General features: G+C 40.8%; 2 protein-coding genes across 6 annotated transcripts; both read right to left on the bottom strand.

The window, feature by feature from the left end:
* Positions 1-49: 49 nt before the first annotated feature.
* On the bottom strand, positions 50-3246 carry LOC124348960 (cytochrome P450 4c3-like). The gene is made up of 15 exons (XM_046799381.1): positions 2642-3246; positions 2516-2574; positions 2338-2459; positions 2193-2283; positions 1940-2128; positions 1804-1873; positions 1630-1730; positions 1533-1558; positions 1375-1474; positions 1199-1305; positions 1070-1138; positions 839-1007; positions 602-781; positions 346-535; positions 50-276 (listed from the first exon to the last, which is right to left on the bottom strand). Exons 1-14 carry the CDS (start codon positions 2770-2772, stop codon positions 348-350), a joined length of 1602 nt encoding a protein of 533 aa, XP_046655337.1. The 5' UTR covers positions 2773-3246; the 3' UTR covers positions 50-276; positions 346-347.
* An 831-nt stretch (positions 3247-4077) lies between these two features.
* LOC124348939 (serine/threonine-protein phosphatase 2B catalytic subunit alpha isoform-like) lies at positions 4078-18678 on the bottom strand. 5 transcript variants are annotated; one of them, XR_006920088.1, is made up of 14 exons: positions 18389-18678; positions 11988-12191; positions 10634-10758; positions 10250-10361; positions 10030-10175; positions 9796-9935; positions 9652-9729; positions 9347-9567; positions 9194-9274; positions 8425-8445; positions 7690-7774; positions 7521-7618; positions 6960-7446; positions 4078-6859 (listed from the first exon to the last, which is right to left on the bottom strand). XR_006920088.1 is itself a non-coding variant. In XM_046799353.1 (13 exons), exons 1-13 carry the CDS (start codon positions 18435-18437, stop codon positions 7100-7102), a joined length of 1707 nt encoding a protein of 568 aa, XP_046655309.1. In that variant the 5' UTR covers positions 18438-18678; the 3' UTR covers positions 4078-7099. The 5 variants fall into 5 exon arrangements, 1 of the variants encoding a protein (XP_046655309.1); XR_006920089.1 differs by having other exon boundaries at positions 7690-7765; XR_006920090.1 differs by lacking the exon at positions 8425-8445.
* Between the last annotated feature and the right edge of the window lie 152 nt (positions 18679-18830).

Genomic DNA, 18830 nt, shown 5'->3' with positions numbered 1-18830 from the left:
TATTGTCCGAGATGACGACAATGAAATAAACTGAACGTAACTAAGAAAGTCCATCGTATTTTATATTTTGTCGTACAGTATTTTTACACCATTTTTAATGAAATGAAAAATTCGTTATGTATCAAATAATTAGAATCTGCACGTTGCATCCAAGGTAATCGTCTCTACACGTTCTATGAATTTGCATATGATAAAATGGTCGCATAAAATTAACAAAGAAATTCCCATTGATTTCCGAAGTCCTCCCATTAGCGCCATCTTAACAGCTTTGTTTAACTCAGAATTTTCGAAATATTAAAAAAATATACAACTATCTCTGATTTTTAAAGAACCCAAAATTTTTTCGTTTAATAATTTCTTTTCCATATTAATTGCTTCTTTTTGGGTTCAAGATGAACTCTGATGCCATCACGGGGACGTAGAATCAATTCCGCCATCAGAATAATTTCCTCTCTTTTATCCAGCGATCGGACGTGAAAGTTGCGGAATACAGCCGAAATGATGGATTTCTCTTCCAGCAGAGCGAAGCGTTGACCTATTTAAAGATAAATAATGTTTGATCTTAATTTAAAACACTGAATACAGATGAGATTAGATTTACCGATGCAGTTCCTTGGTCCAGCGCTGAAAGGGACGTACGAATAAGGATGGCGCTTCTCCGAGTTCTCCGCTTGAAAACGCTTGGGCTGGAAGAGCTCCGGATCTGGAAAGTATTTAGGGTCGCGATGCAAGAAATACGGACAAATAGATACGGAAGTACCAGCAGGTATTTCATCGTCACCTAATTAACGAATAGCAATTAATTGGCTGCTAGGCTGAGAGAGCAATTAATTAAAACCTATGATGACATCTTCCTGACAGGTACGGCTGATGATTGGAACACTCGGGTACAAACGCAGTGCTTCCTTGATGCAACACTCGAGATACTTCAATTCATTTAAATCTGCCATTGTAACGGGTCGATCAGAATCACCGAAAACACGGTCTAATTCTTCGTTAACCAGTTCCTACTCCAATTAAATTTCTAGAATAAATTTGAGTTATCTTTGATTGTGTTAAAGTAATTCACCTGCACTTCCGGATGACTTCCAATCAATAAAATGGACCAAGTAATGGCAGCCGAAGTCGTGTCGTGGCCCTTATTGTTTAAAAGTAAATATTATACAACTAATTAGAACATTATTACGAAATAATTTACCTCAAACATGAATGTGTCCACCTCTTCACGTATGTCAGAATCGCTCAATACAGTGCCGTCTTTAGACGCTTCAATCAAAAGATCCAAAAATGCCAGGCGACGTCGCTCTGTTAAAAACAACATTATCAAAATCCCGTCACGATTCTCAGTAAATCACGTCAAAATGTCCTCATTACTCGGTGACGTAAAGGCATCCTCCGTTTTTTGAGAATCCTCAACGATGTCAGGAGTTTGCCTTTTATTTTGTTGATGTTCCAACTTCCGTTCTCGAATAACCTATGCAAATATACGGGTTTAAGGTATTTTAAATAATCATTGCATAAAGGGCAGATACTTTGTTGGTGAATCCGTGCAGAATATCTGTATCAAAAAGTGTATAGTGTCAGCCATTTTAATTTAATTTGATAGAACTATATAGCGAGGAATAATACCCAACGCTTTGCACTGCTCTGGCCAGTGCGAGCTCAGTTTGAACATCCAGTCCGACCATAAATAGAACCTTATCTGTCGGTGCTGAATAAGCTGGCTCATACTTTCAAAACAAACGAATATTAAACACATTTTGTTCCTCTAGGGAAATAACTGAATCAAACAAATAGACCTACTTGTAAACTGCTTGAACATAGTCGGAGTCGGTTTTACTCTGAGCATCAACGTTCCTTCCCATGGCCGTCTCTATCGATTACATCAATGTCCTTCTATCAAATATCAAATGACAGTTGTCTCATTTCTATGTCTCACCGCAAATGACGTCAAGAGTGCACAGCGTAACGAACGGGAAGATGTTGAGCTCGTTGCTTTTGACCACGGCTTGATTCAACTTATTCACCATTATTCGACTTTGTTCGTCAAACACATGCACAAAATCCTCGAGGATTTTAAAGTGAAACGCCGGTGTTAAAAGTTTACGTCGCCCTTGCCACTTGCTACCTGTCAGATGATTAAAACTAAATTTTCAGTCAAAGATCAGTGCAGAAAGATTAAACTGAATAACCTGTGCTTGTCAAAAGGCCTGTGTTTAACCACGGGTGGAGGAATTCGTACTCGCGGCTCTTGGTGATTATCTTTTGGCTACTGAGCACCACCTTTTAATCCAACATGTAGAAATTGTAGTTTAATGGTATTGGATGTGATATTACCTCGGCAGCTTCAGCGGTCGTAGCAAAAAACATGGGCAAAGGACCGATCCAAGCGCGTACCATCCCGCTGGCAGACTTACGGCCAAAGATGTTGTGCAACACCAGGAGAAGGTTCATAATTTCTAAAGGCCAGCATCGTAAGGATTTTTTTAATATTAGCAATCAACTTAATTCTTACCATCTGGTGGGACAAATATCAGTGATCCACCTCCCCATAACGGAATATCAGTTGGTGGTCTATAAATAATTTCGAACAATTCTGATCTTAACCTTCTATAATCTGTAATCATTAAATTGTAATTACCCGTAGAGTTTGTCGCATCGCTTCATGAAACGGTATCGTTTCATCAAAGCCAGACCAACGATGGTAGCCAAAATGGTGGTCACTGTGTAGACGGAGAAGCTGCTAATCCAAATTCCGTTAGCTGAATCCATGTCGAATTGAATGAGGAAATCTTGACGAACTATTTCAAGCTTCTACTCGGAAGCTAATTCGAGTTATAAATAAACTGGTCTAGTTCAGCAGTAGTCAATTTGATGACTGTCGAAAAAATTGGACCCCACTAGTTTACAGATGATTGTTGATATAACCTTGACTTCAATGCCGATAAAATAATCGATAAAGTCAACTGTCAAGCGTGTTGGATGTTGGTCTAAATTGGCAGCACGAGGCTCCATCGGTACGTCCGTCCTTTTTGTGTACACTCAACTTTATCTGATACAAAATTACATTGTACAACCAGATTAAGAGTAGGAAGGATTCTGTAAATTGTAATGGCCTCTGGAAACAGTATACAATACAAACATCCACATTAAAAATTTGCGAAAAAATGCATTCCTTTTTTTTGTTATTTTGTTTTGTTAATTTTAGTTTTTTTGTTCTTTTTTTTTTGGATTTTAATTTTTTGTTTTTTTTGCAATTTCTTGGTTTGTTTTCAATCGTCAGATAGGGTGGGAATTCAAAAACAAAATGTATACTGTTGTAATCGTACAAGAAAAAAAGACACAAGAAAAATATAGAAGGGAATAAGGAGGGCGTGGCAATTTGTCGATAGTGTGAGGATTATGCTGCTGAGTTGGTGGGTGTCTGGGTGAAATATATTGACTACTAACGGGATTTTTTGTTATGTTTGTTTAAGGGTCGGGAGGGCTTGTTTGTTCGGTATATCTTCAAGAGACTTTTGTTCTTACACACGTCCAGTTTTTTACTTGATTTTCCAAACTTTTTAAAATTTCTGTTTGTCTATCGCTCGACAAAACAATAAGGACGCCAGTAACAAACGACGTCGGATGGATAAAAAGTCAAATGGACAACAGATGGAAAGGTGTAAGGAGAAGAAGGCAATTAAAAAATCTATATATGTATACAAGGAAAATGCGAATCTATATATGCGAAGAATGAAGATACACACACCCACGAGATTTTAAAAACTACTTTTCTTGTTTCAAAAAAAAAAAAAAAAAAAAAAAAAAAATTGGGAGAAAGTTTTAAAAAGGGACGAGGATTAATCGGGAATAACGAAGTGGATATCACACCGTCAGCCGAGGCGAAAGACATTTAAAAAAGATATTTTATTAGAGGAACCAACCCAACCCAATCAATGGCAAATGAATGAAATGTACGAGGAGAGACACACGCTATAATAATAATAATAAAATAATAAATCAATGAGTGAAAATCGGATTTTTGTTCTTTGAAGAATTTTTAAATAATAAGGATCCGTCATTTAGTTTGGTTGGGTTTTCTGGAGGGCGTGATGAATGTTTAGAGAATCTGCGATACAGTCGGAGAGAGGGAGTTAGTTTGGGGTGTGTACACGTTAAAGAGGAGAGAGAGAGAGAATTGATAACAACGGCTACAAAAATGAGATTAGAGAGCTTGAAATGTGTGTGTGTGTGTGTGTGTGATTAAAATTAGTTCTAACGGATATTCTTATTTAAAAAATAAATTCAAAAAAGCCAAAAATTAATCAAGGGGGCCAATTGGACAATCGTCTTGATAAATCCCGGACGGGCTCGTGTCTTGTTTCTTTTGTTATAACAATTTTTGTGGTTTTCTCTTCTCACTCCCCCCTCAAACATAAAATTATCCCCTGCCGAAAAGAAAAATTCAACCAAAACCAAAAAAACTAATAAAAACACAATCAGATTTGTTTGTTTTTTTCCTGTGTTGTATACCGGAGAATTAGATAGATAGAAAGAAATCAGACGCGACATTTCATACACACAACATGTGAAAAATGGTGAAAAGATTTTTTTTTTTTCGAAAAAAGAGTCTTAATTATATGGGGGAATTCATGTAATGGGATTTTTTGAAAAAATGTTAAAAAATTCAATTACAAATCGACGCATTCAACAGGTATTATATAAGGGCGGGCGAGAAAGAGAGATAAAGTTATCAATATATCAATAAGATGTAAAAAAAAAGACTCGCACAATCACAAATAAAAAAAAAATTAAAAATAAATAGTCACGATTTTTCATGTCTTGTCAATTTTTAAAAAGCTTTTTTTTTTTTCTTAAATATGTATCAGAGATAAATCTTACAAAAATGACCAAAGAAAAATTAGAATGGCTCAAGTGAAATATAGTGAATAATAATGAAAAGATCGACGAAAAATGTGGTGGTGATGTGGGACGAGATAAAATAATAATCAATTAAAAAAAAAAAAAAAATCATCCCGACGGCTCTCTTTTTAAATTTCCCGCTAACTTTTTTGCTGTATAGACTGGGATTTAAATTTGAAATTCAAATCTAAAACAACGGGTTTGATTTCACCTCAACATTTGACGATCGAAACTATTTTGAGATTAAAAATTGGGGATAGATGATGATAAGCTTCCAAACAGTTCTGTTCGTGATTACAGTGAATAATCAAAGAATCTACATTCGTTTGATACCTTTTTAAAATACGAGTGGCCTTTCTCCGATTTCCCTGTTTTCCTTATGCTGCTGTCGGTTTGCGCGTACGCATGTAATTAATTAGAATTCTAATACTATGTATAGTACAATTAAGTACACGAATCATTATAAAGGCAAAAACGAGCTCGCAAAAATAATTAAAATTAAAATCGTCGGTAAGTGGAGAGAGAGAAAGAGAATTTGATTAGCCGCTGTCCGAAAATTCTAAAACAAAATTGCCAAACCTAAAGCAGGGAAAAATGAACGCGTCCAAGACACTGGCAACACACACAGAAAAAAAAATGAAATTAATTGGGTAAAGGAAAAGAGAAGAAACACATGAAATTCAACATCTCCCAAGTCATCTGGTATTAATTGAAAACAATTTAAAAATAAATAATAACACTAATTGTAAAAAAAACCAAGAAAATAATCAAACACGGCACAATCATTAAATAAGATGAAATTTAGAAAAAACAACAACTAAGTTTAATAATACTCTATCAACTCCCCCCTTAAAAAATGTCTCCACCCCCCATCCAGTTTAGGTGGCATGTGCAGTGACTAGTTGTCCAGCAACAAATCGACTGGGTTGATGTTTGAATTTTTTGTCTCGAAAACAAGCAAACAAAAATGTTGATTATATTCATTTGAATCACAATCAAATTTCCGTCATCCGATTAAAACAACGCTACAAGTCGGTAATTTTTCCTTACAAAAAATTGGTTGGGAAGTGGCTAATAACCACAATCAAACAATTTGATCTCCCCCTTCCCAAAATAAATTTCTCTTTGCATCCGCTCACGTTTTCTTTTTTTTGTTTCAACAAATTGGATAATATTTTTCTTGTCATGGATTTTAATTGTATAATAATCGAGCGATGACTTTTCAGATCTGTAAGAGAGAAAAGAGAGAGAGAGAGCCGACGGGAGGCCAGTAGGATGATGAAAAACAAAAAGCATCCATCATTATCGCAAACACACAACAAAATGAACAAAAAAAAATAATAATAATCAAACGAAATAATTATATAAATCAAACAAACGAGAAAGCGCAAGTCCTCACCCAAAACACGCCCCACGAAACACAACAACAACAAAAAAACGAGGGGGCCAAGGAAAAATGAAAGCGAAAAAGGGAGAAAATTTGTTTGACAGACAAAAAGGGATTTTTTAAAAAATTTCAAGAGCGTAATAGTGATTTGCAGGAGATTTTTCTTTTTCCAGGAGGGATAGGAAGGAATATATATGAAGAAATCGTAACGCTCACACACACACACACACACACGCACACGCAAATAGTATTAATTTTTTTGTTTTTTTAAATCTTTCTTTAAATTCAAGACGAGGAGAGAGAGAGAGAGAGAATATATAAGTGTGATGTTGGCTAAAGAGAAACCGACGGGACGACACACACGCACGAAAAAAAAAATAATAATTGTGTGAAGGGGAAAAGAATTAAAAAATGAACAAAAATCTGAAACTGAGAGGAACCGAACGCGGCAGGATCTTCAAACGAGCGACGTCATTTTTGTGTTTCTCCCACATGTGTGTGATGTCATTTTCTTTTTAATAACTTGTTTCTCTTTTTTTTTGTTTCCAATCCTCCGTCTAGTGGGACCTGTTTTCGTTTGTTTTCGACAACAACATTTTTCGTGATCGGAATGAATTAAAATAATGACGACCAGAAAAAAAAAACGTGAATTGATAAATTATTATACCGGGTCAAGTCGAGGCTGAACGGGCGGCGGCGGAGTGGTGGTGGCGGGAATTACAAAAATTGAAGGAAGAAGTAAAAACAAATAATAATAATAAACGAGAGAGAAAGAGAAAAAACGAAACGAAATCACTGCCGACTGGCTCAGGAGTGACCGTGGCCAGCACCACCACCACCTCCACTTGCGGTCGGGACGTGCGAGTTACTCTTGGAGTGGACATTGTTGCTGCCCGCGCCTCCAGCGCCTCCTCCTGCGCTGCTGTTGTTGTTGACGCTGACGCTGGGCACGTGCGAATTGGCACTGGCCTCGGCCACGACGGCGGCCGCCGCCGCCGCAATCGGTGAGACGGGCGACACGCTCGACGAATTGGACGACGCGTGTAACGGCGGCGGAGCGTCATTGCGAGGTGGCATGCGCTCGTTGATGGCGTCTAAACCTTTGGCCTCTTCAAACGACCTGATTTGGTGCGTGGGAGAGAATCCCTGCAAAGCTGGAAAGGGAAAAATCAAACGACATTTAGAATCTCCCAACGTCCAATCAACAGTTTTTCGATCCAGCGGCTACCGTTTCTTAGCGTCGCTTTGCCTCCAGAGAGGGCGCCGAGCGGTAAGGATCCTGTGGGGGTCAGCCCTTTGAGTTGGAGCACACTTTCGCTCTCTTCCCTGTAGAAATGTCAACAATAAATTTTAAATAATTCGGTACTTGGAGAAAGAAGAAAAGGGACTTGGGTTACCTCAAGACGGAGAAGACGCGGGCCATTTTGCCGATAGCTCGAATTTTGTTGCGAATCACTTCTTTACGGATGGCAGCTGCTTCCCCTTACAGAGAACATGATCAGTTTGGGTGTGAACTCAACACTCGATTTGACTCGAATGCCACCAAAATGTTGGAACGTAAAAACTATTAAACATATTCGGGGAGAAGGAAAGTTGACAAACAACCAACACGACATTTCGGTTCGAGTGGTGGAGACCAAAGATCAACCCGAATGAACGACAGGGATAAATTCAGTCTGAAGTGTGATGGCAATTGGCAAAAGGTGATGGATCCAGGAAAAATAGAAACAAGTGACTAAATGCCATGCAAAAATCACTACAAGGTTCACAACTATTTTTCTCAAACCGGGCAAAGGTAAAACAAATAATAATCAAACGAAAATTAATTCACGCGCGCACACACACACACACACACACACAATTAAACGCGCGCACACACCGAACTTGCCCAATGGTGTCATCACATCATCACAAAATGTTTTTGTTTTTTAAAATGTCCAAGAAAGCCATGCTCTTCTTTCATTTTGATATTTTTGGTGGGTAATAAAAAGTGGGATTTCCCTCGACAAATTTTGTAATTTAATTCTGATACCAAAATTAATTCTTACTTTTTTTTTTAAATTAAATTGATCTTTAAAGAATTCGGGGGGAGAGAGAGGTGGGCCGAGGGGAAATTCATCCAAACTACTCACCATTGAGTTCCAATTTCCCGCCTATGAAACCAACCAACGGAGCAACGGACGGACGGACGGACGGACAGACGGGGTTTTGTATGTGTGTGTGGGTGTGTGTGAGAGCGACAGATAAGAGAGAGAAAAGAGAGAGATAGAGAGAGAGAGAGACACAAGTAATAGGACCACAAATGAAGGTCGTTTCAATCGTTTTGAAAATGTTCCGCCAAAATCATTTTTAATTACAGACTAAAATAACGGGTCGATTTTTGAATAATAATAATTAAAAAAAAAAAAAAGCCAAAAGGGGAATTTTTAAAAAGGGTTAAAAATAAATAAACCCAATTATTGAATGAATCGAGAGCCCTGCCCCCGGTAAGTGTGTGCGCGCAAGGGCTAACGGGGCCAATGAAATTAACCGATTGAAAAATTTCTTTGAAATCATAAAAGGATCAATAACGAAAAACAAATAAATAATAATTGAAAAGCTTCGACTAAAAAACCAGAGATAGAAAAAGTCAAGCCACCATGGTTATGTTATACACATGATTTTTGATTTAATGGAAACATCGAGAATAAATGTTGGAGACTCTGATTTGGCTTAGATGAAATCAGGATCAATGAATTAGGGTTGAAAAGTTCGTGATTGATCGATTTAAAATAAGTGTTTAAAGGGGTCTAAAGAAGAATCCGAAATAAAGTGGGAATATGATCGACATTTTTGTGGGATAGAAATGGGTCAGGAGTGACAAAGAAAATAAAATAAAATAACTGCCCCGGCAGGACTCACCGTCTTCGATGCTCTCCTCGCCCTCAGAGACGAGTTCGTCGTCGGAGCAAATGTTCAAGACGTTGACCAGCATTTCCGTCACTAAAAATTCAAACCGAAATGAAATCAATTTTGAAATGAGTTGACAAACGAATGACAAATAACAATGCAGACCTTTTTCTCCGACAAAGGGCAGAGACCAGGTGAAGACGTCCATGAAATTGGGTAGCCAGTAAGGGTGAGGCGAGCAGTTAAACTGCCGGATATTCATCACATTATTCTCGTACTTAAGCACGGCCGCCTTGTTATTATACACGTCCAAGTAATTAGGAGCGCTAAATATGGTTATCAACGAAGGGAAACCGGTCGTCTGACTTTTCCGATACATTCGGTAACTAATGGGAAATCGGTAGCAAAAAATACAGGTCAAATTACAATCGCAAATCAACTTGATGACAAATATCAGAATAAAAACTTACCCAGCATCTTGAGCTTCGTGCGCTCGAATAATTGACAGGAGATTATTCTGTTGAAGGAATTCACAACAGGCTGCATAGCTGTCGGTTTAATAAAACAAAATATTCAATTGACAAGTCGAATTGAATTTGTTGATTTATTTTCACCTGTAGAAGTAGGAACAACCCCTGACGGAGTTGTGTGAAAAGTGTTCGGCATTCTTCTCGTTGCCAAAGTCTTCCAAGGGGTCAGACCAGAGGAGGTCGCACATGGGACCGAACGCCGGTGGCTCCTTGAACCGATCCAGCTGCCAAAATACCACCGTATTCCAAATAAAAAAAGTGTCAAGTTGTTAACTATCCAAATATGGTGGCCTCATTTTTATTATTATTTTTTTTTACCTTTCGCACGTCATCGAGCGAATGGATCTCTGGCGAGAGACCGCCATGGACGCAGAGGAACTGCTGGTTCATCAGGGCGGCCAGCGGAAGGCAATCAAACGCCTCCATGCAAGCGTCATAGACACGCTCCGAATACTTGATTTTACCTGTCAAACAAAAATCAACCAATTCATTGTTGTAGCAACAAATTTGGTCAAAAGAAAAGAGACTCAAAACTCACATTCTTGTTTGAAGGTAAAGTACTCCGTCAGATGCCGGCATTCGTGGTTGCCCCGCAACAGGTACAGGGTGGTCGGGTAGCAAATTTTCAGCGCCCACAAGTAGAGGACGCACTACACACACACACACACACACACACAGACCAACCGGATGCATCAAATGAGAACAAATGAATCGATTAGCCGACATTTCAAAGGAAATTCGTGAGCAATTCAAACGGTTAGCGTGAAACCCTCTTTCCCCCCACTACCCCTCAAAACAGACAAATGAGCTTTTTCCCTTTCTCTCTTTCTCTCGACACATCAATGACAGATGGTCGTACATTTAGTCCGGTTATTACATTTGAACCATTTGGTGGAAAGAAATGAAAATGAAGACGCATTACCTCTATGCTGAAATATCCTCGATCGACGTAATCGCCCAGGAAGAGATACTTGGTATTGGCCGGCGATCCGCCCACTTCAAACAGTTTCATCAGATCGTAAAACTGTCCGTGAATGTCGCCACAAACTAAAAAACAAACGAAAAAACGTAGTAAATTCATATTAATACCAACATATACAAAAGGGGCAAAAATAATAACATTACACAGAATAGAAAGATACACACACACACACACAGAGAGAGCCAACGATCCATCACAATCGATCAATGTCTCATATAACGTCATTGCGCGCTGTAAACGCTAGATGGCTCCCACCAGCCTGTCCCGTCCTTAGACATACACACATATACATAATGTAATATGGTGAGCTGCTGCTGCCTCTGCTCCCAAATCGATAGAGCACACACACATATATACACACACAGACACTGGCAAGGCAAAAAAGGCATTATATGCCTCTTCTATATATCTTTCTTTCTTCCTTCTTTTTGTCTACCCCACCGAAACAACGATCGCGTTTTTAGGAGCAACAACAACGTCAAACCGGGCGAGCCGCGTCTAGACACAGCAAATGAAAACGGTGGATATGGGTTTTTTGTTTCGATTGCCCCCCTCTTTTTTTTTTTTTGCTTTTATTCTACAGTAAAGAAAATAAAAATAATTCAATAATAATAAAAAAGAGACTAGACACCTGTGGAATTATGAACCAACATGCTGGTTGCCTATTTGTTTTGCGGGATTCGATGGCGGTCTAGTTTTGTTAAGAAGAAGAAGAAGCGGGCATAAAAATCATCAGGGTCATGTGTGTGTAGGGGGTTGAGAGAGAGATAAAAGAGTTTCGTGTAATTGTACAGTGAAAACTTGGGATCGATAGTCTGGCAACATTCGATCAATTTCCCCATTATTCTTTAGCGTCTCCCAATTTTCATCGATCCATTTCCGTTCCGTCCTTTGTGCAGAGACACAAGTTTATTTTTGGAAATAAACTGGATCAAAGTGGACTTTGTTATTCAAACAACGCGATAAGTGAAGATGTGGCAAAGAGAGTAGCTCAGATATGTAAATTTTATGGAGATGAGCTAAATAGAAAAAGACACTCCTTCTTCTGATCTTCCCCCCCTCTCTGTTTGCTCACAGCCTAATCAGCATTCCGGAAAGGTTAGGAGGCTCGGGGGCGTATCCATCATAATCACGATGCGGATGTTTCACAGTTAGCACTTGGCGCGGCTATCTCCACTCCGTGACCCCGTTATTCTATCCACTCTCGACTTAAATGGCAGAAACAGATTGAAACTATTCAAAGTTAACCAACAAGGAATGAAGGAGCAAGCGTTATTAAGGTAATATAACGAACCTGTGACGGGAGCTTCAATGTCAATCATCGTCTTCTCCTGGCGGAGTAGAGCAGCTCCCTCGTTGATGATGCGGAGGGCGGCCGCCTCTTCGATCCGGCCCTCCAAAATGAAATGCTGCTTGAGCACATCCGGACGAGGTTTGCCCGTCTTCGTGTCAAACACTTCGGCCACAGACAATTTGCGACTCGGCGGGAACGGCACACCTAATTTAAAAAAAAAAAAAAAAACAAACAACAACTATTAGTTAGACCACCGACCATCTTTTTATATTCACGAAATTCCAATGTTCCCAAAAATGTTATTTTCGCGATCTATCCATTTCTGGGAAAGAAAAACTCACATCCATTAGTGGGTTGTCCCTCTAGTGGGACCGAGAGAGTCTATACTATAAGCCGGAACTGTGTGTGTGTGTGTGTGTGTGTGCTCTGCTGTTAAGAGCGATACGCTCGGCGTTGATGGCGGTGACACATGACAAGTTTATACGTACCCCCCCTTTTCTTATTTTCTCCCTTCCATTCTCAACTCAAAAATAGCGACTCTTCACTCTTATATAATCTTTGCACACACACAATAGAGAGAGAGAGAGTCGTCGTGTCAACATGAAAGGCACCGAGGAAATCATAATAAAAACGCGTGCATTCTATGTGTGTGTTGTTGAAAAAAGTTTCAAACTTTTATATTCCCGAAGAAAGAAAGAAACTTGGCAGAGAGAAAATCGCTGGTAGATTCAAGTTTTCCCCCTTCGACTTTCTCATTTGACATCGAATATTCAAGTTACTTTTTTGTTTTGTTTTTTGATCCCGCGCTAAAAAAGGCGGAGTTCAAATCTCAAAAGGAAAACAACTGAATCACGTTTGATTTTGAAAAGACAATGGCGCGTCTCTTTTTCTACTGTGTACTGACCTCATCACCTTCACCCCGGGAGGTTCCCTCGTTGATTATTTGAAAAAGCTTCCGAAATCAAAATTTTCATTAACACAGAGAAAAATGTGTGTGTGTGCGAATTATCGACGCCGGACGATGAAACCCCCCTTCCCATCTTTTGTGTGTGTATGTGTTCGTCACACAGGTTGGCGTGTCACGCCAGGTCTTGTGTGTGTGTGTACACACATCGCGCCATCTATATCCAACTGGCAACGACAATAATAAAAAAGGAAGAAAAAATAATAATCATAAAAGGAAAAGAGAAAAAAAAAAAAAAAAGGAGTGCCCGTGACACACACAAAGTGTCGGGAATAGAGAAACTCTGGTTGCCATCGATAACATAACCCACCCACCCTCCCAAAAAAAGGATATATCTGAATGACATTCATATTTCTTTTTTTCCTCCTTTTCCTACCGTTCCTACTGGTCGAGTGTGTACACAGAGAGAGTACGACGACGAACAACATAACGTCTCGGGCGGATCCCGCGGCTTTGCTTTCGGCTTCGTCTGCCCCTCCTTCATTTTCTACCCTCCCTTGAGCCCCACCGTGAGCAAAGAGAGAGAAGGGTTTCACGCTACTTCTTTCCACACACACACACATTGCAACTTGCCTCTTTTTTTTTTCTTCCTAAAGCTGGTCATAACTGCCAGCCAGCGAAAATCAATAGATCTCACATGCGCAAACCTCCCCCCCCCCCCCACCAGAAAGGGAAACCGGTGCGACACACACACACACAAGACAACAGGACGACGACGGAAAAAAATAAATAAATAATAATCAAAACCTTAAAAGCTTCGCCTGTCTCACTTTTGGGAGCTCCTTGCAAGGAAACCAAAAATAAATCTAAAAACTTTTCGCCAAAAGTTGGCCCACCGATAATCAGATCACGTCAAAGTTCCTTCTTCTCATATTGTTTGGCCATCGGGTTCGATTCGAAATCAAAACAAACACAAACATCATTTTTTTGACGAGAAATTCACGCAATAAAAATAATAATACAAGAAATTTGTGGCGCAGGCGCGTGAAAGAAAAGAAATTAGACCCCCCGGCAGACAACAACAATTGTCGTGCGCTGACCCATTAATTTCCCACGAGATGGAAAGAAGAGAAAGCGGGATCGAAAAAATGGTGGGCCCCAACAATCATTTCCAATTAGCTGCTATTCATCTTTTCATTCTCTAAATCATCTAGAGAAATAAGAAATTAATTCAACTCGTTTTGGAAGAATAATAATTTTCAATGGATTAGACCCCACCCAAACAAAACAACTGGTGACTCCACTGAATATTGGCATGTTCTCGTTTAAAATCGTTCAAATACATCGCTCCCCCTCCCCCCCAACCCGGTTGAATCAACAAGAATTTCCAGCATATTATAAACTTCCCAGTCCCGAACTCTCAAGTCCTTTTTTTTTTCCTTACTTTCGTCTGTGTGTATATTTGATCGATCGTCCCGAAACGACACGCACGCTATATAACACACCTGCAGGGGCTGGAAGGTGTACAGGGTGGATTCATCGTCTACTCTACACACACGAGGCGAAAAAAGGGGGAGAATTTTAGGAGCGAAAATGAAGGTAAGATTTCGGTCAATGCGTCGCGTCACGACATGCACATCATCATCACTACGACCCGTCCCGCGTGAGTATAAATTTAACCTTCCCGTCGCTATTTTTGATGTGTTTGAGCGGGGTGGGGTGGGGTGGGAGAGACATGAAACTCACGGCTCAGGTAAGAAAAAACCTCTTCTCCTGGGCTATATACGAGCCAGAAGAGAGAGGGGGGGATTAGTTTTCAGCGTGAACGATCTGTGTCCGTTTTGTTGCGGGGGGAAAAAAGGTGTGGGAAAATGACAGGATCGATCAAACTCCCGCTCGTTCAAGGGCATAAAAAAATGACAGGGGCAACCCCTTTGCACAGTACAAAAAGAAGAAGAAGAAATATCTAACATTTTTCGTGCGGGATGTGAAAGATTCACCAAGAGAGAGAGAAGGATCTCTGTGTGCGAGTGTGACCGAGCGTGAAAATGGCACAGTACGAACGGAGGAGAGGAAGAGGAGAGATGGAACGGATAGAATAGCAGCTGAGGGGGGAAGCAGCAGCAGCAGAGAATAGGCATCGGATCAATAGGAGAAGACTGGTGTAGTAGTAGTCGTCCAGGGGGTAGTAGCAGCAGCAGCAGCCTCTGTGTGTGTGCGTGCTACATCTCTTTTCCATCTTCTTATTGCCGGGACTAGACTCTCCCGTCGGCCATTCTTTTAGCCGGAGCGCGCCATCATCATATCCTTGGAGAGAGACACAGACATGCTCGGCCATGTCCCTCGACTCCGCCTCTCTTCTTCTTCTTCATCATCTTTGCGCCACGAAACAAAACTCGAAAGAGAGAGAGAGAGAGGAGGGAGAGAGATCTCGGGATGGATCGCTTCCGTATCGAGCGAGATCCGCAATGTCGGGTCTCGGGCGGCGCTCATTGGTGGTTGCCGCTACTGCCGCATCATTTCCCTCTCTCCTTCTTCTTCCCCCCCCCTTTTCACCAGGGCGAAATATCATCAAAGCCTCCACCAACACACACACGGGCGGGTGGAACGACTTGATCCATCGGGATTTCCTTCCCAAACGAAATAATAAAAAAAAACACAAAAAAAAAGAAAAAGAAAACGACGACGACCTAATTCCATCGGGAATGTATGGGCCGATCTATCACATTCCGTGACTTGAAAAGATCTCCACCTTGTTTTTCCATCACACCTCTCTTTCTTCCTTTTATTTTTCGGGTTTTGCGTGCAGCCAGCGACAATTAGTTGTGATTGGAAAGACATTCCCGAAAACCGTGCAACGACGACCGTCGTCTTCCGCGTCGATTTCACCATTACTAATTATCGTTTCATTAGTCTGATTATTACACAAGACTAAACATTTCTTCTTCTTGCCAGACACACACAGCACACAAGACAAAAATCAATGGACCCCCCTCCGGACGGCTGGTCCACTATCTTTTCGGATCGTCGTGTGTCATACAAAAGAAGAAAAAGACGGCGGAACCCTATAGATGTGAGGACCACCAACCAAAGCCCAGCCCAGCACAAAAAACTAAAAAATCGATAGTCTACTACGCCTACACATACACACATACATATAAGAGGGTTCTTCGCTGGAACCCAATTTTCTTCCGCCCAGGCAGAGTCCGGCCAAAAAAGAAACGCGCCATCAAAACCGCTCTACACACACACACACATACCACTGCGTGTACACACCAAAATCTTTGTTCTTTTTTTTTATTTTAGGAAAATAAAATAAAAAGAAAGTTTTTTTGAAAGGGATACAAGAGATCCCGAAATAAACCTCGCGGGACTCGTCGTGAAACCCCCCCACCATCCCTTATACGTTTCCTCTGCGTCTATTATTGAATCCGGACCGCACCACATTCTCGTGTTGGGCTACTAGAGGCTTTATCTGTCCCAAAAGAGTCCCAAACAACATCCACCCCAGCTGATTCACAATCAACTTACGCATTTAACTTAAATTACTACTGGAATCAAATTAAAGTCTGGCAACTTTCGCCAAGAACCAAAACAAAACAAAATCTTCAAATTGGATTTAAAATACAAAACAAAATGGCTGCCAATAAGGAGGATTAAAGTTTGACCTTATCTTGGATGACATTTTAGTAGCCCATAGTCCCGAAAAGATGAGGTGGGAGGGGATTTTGGACCACACCCAGGAAAATTTCTTCTTTTTCTCTCTAATACTCTCGCCCCCATCGAGGTAAAGGTTCTTTACCAACTCACAGGTGTCGTTTATTTTGTGTAAAGGAAAAAAAAGGGGAGATCGGATGGAGTGGTGGGGTAATCGAGGGTTAGGAGAGCTTTTATTGATCCGATCCCGCACACACACACACACACCCGAAAGCAGCTCTATGGCAAACTTGTTGTACGGCCATTACGGTACTACTACGAGTAGTTTAGCTTTAGAGAAAAGGTCACGTTAAAGAAGAAGAAGAAGAAAAATGTTTTTGTCCAAATTAAATGCCAACAACAAAGTCGAGGGAACTGGATTTAGACCTCCCGAAATAATTCTACCGAGCGTCGAGCTGAACTGGGAAAAGAATAGGAGATGTCGTCGATTTTTCACAAGAGTCTGCAAACGAGGAAAAGAGCTAAGGAGCCGAAGGAAATGGAGACTTTAAAGAGAACTGAGCTCTGGTCACCTAGGAGACCCCAGCGAGGACGATGAGGAAAATAAAAATCCAGGAGCTTTTATAATCCAGGGCTACTGTACAGCACAGCTCCTTTTTGATCTCCGAAAAAAAAAAACCTCCAATCAACCCAAACCCCCTCCCACCTTATGGAGTTGCCAACCTGGTGAAAAATCCGTACACGGTCGGGAGTTGGGCTGCGTTCACAACCCATCTCTCCTCCCGTGGCCAGTGTAGCTCGATCAATACAAACGCTCTCTGCCATACAGTCAGTCTCTCTCTCTCTCTCTGGGCGCGCAGGCACCGAACGATACCGCGGGATTTACACCCCACCCACACACACAACGCCCAATCTCCGGGAAAAAGAAAAAAAAAAGACGAATTTTTATTTTTTCCGATCAAGATATATCCTTTGTGAAAATCCAGTTATGCAGTCGAGACTCACACACACAATGGGCTGTGGTGAAAGATAATGATTTAAACAAAAAAAATAATGAAATTCGAATTGAAGAACAGACACCTGAGGTCAGGTGAGGAAGATAAAAAAGGTTGGTAGGCGATTGCGCGGGAAAAACTGGTTTCCTTGGCCCATAATAATAATACCCCCAAGTAAAAAAGAAACTTTTGACGTAAGTGGAGCTCCTTGTTTAGTTATTCTCTCATTTCCCTACAGACTCGGAATATAAACTCAGGGAAGAAAAAAGTCACACACACACACACAGAAAAAAACCATGTTACTTGTGGTGTTATGGTCGAGCCTCTAGGCTATCCACCGAATGCAATAAAGAATGCACGAGAGAGAGAGAGAGAAACACCACCGCAAACGACATAATGAAATGGCACTTTTGGCAATTTCAAACCACACAAAAGTTTCGTCAGACCCGTTTCTTTTTTTCCTTTTCTAGGGGTAAAACTAAAAGACAATCAAAACAATGCTTCTTTAAGTTTTGAAAGGTCGGACCCAAACACACAGACAAAATCAGTGTCAACAAATACGGTCGATATAGTGGACACACCAAAGTTTCTCCGAAAATTGGATGCCCTGGGCTTTGACACGATTTAATAGAGAAATGGCCGACTCGAAAAAGAAAAAAGAATTAGAAAATGATGGAAAACATACAGGTTTCTAAAAAAGCCCTGTCCAAAAAAGGACCTCTAGGCAGTCGCCACCAGCAGACACAAACACACACACACACACAGACGACGGGATCGAAACGGGAGAAATGGGGATTACAAGACAGAATGGGTTTTTCGGCCGTTTCTTCATTTTCAAACCTTACTTTTAATCACACGCTCCGTGGTGGAGATTTTCTGATTGTTGGATGACATGGCAGGTAATCCGGGGAATACGATACACCTACTACATCCACTCGATGGTCCAACAAACACACTGATATCACCGGATGAAAACGGAACGGGGGAAAAGGTGAAAAAAAATAACGACAAACGACCAGTCTCGACTCGACTCGGACGTAAAAAAAACTCTTTTCTACACACCAGCAGAACGGGACTGTATTCCCGAACGAAGTCCCTTGCTCAACTGAACCTGGCTTCGCTGCTCGATGGCTTGACGGCTGCAAAGAACTTGACCCAACCCCTCTCTCTCTGTGTGGTGTGTGCGTGCAGGAAAAATGGGAGGCCGGACGCCAACGCCACCTAGCGTCGAAATTACCAACTCGCTACAGCGAACGCACGACTACAATCGACCCGTCTCCGTTACGT

This window comes from Daphnia pulicaria, chromosome 7 (genome assembly GCF_021234035.1).
Source record: "Daphnia pulicaria isolate SC F1-1A chromosome 7, SC_F0-13Bv2, whole genome shotgun sequence".
NCBI lineage: Eukaryota > Metazoa > Arthropoda > Branchiopoda > Diplostraca > Daphniidae > Daphnia > Daphnia pulicaria.
Note: the sequence above shows the minus strand (reverse complement) of the source record. Positions and strands in the feature narration are given on the sequence as shown.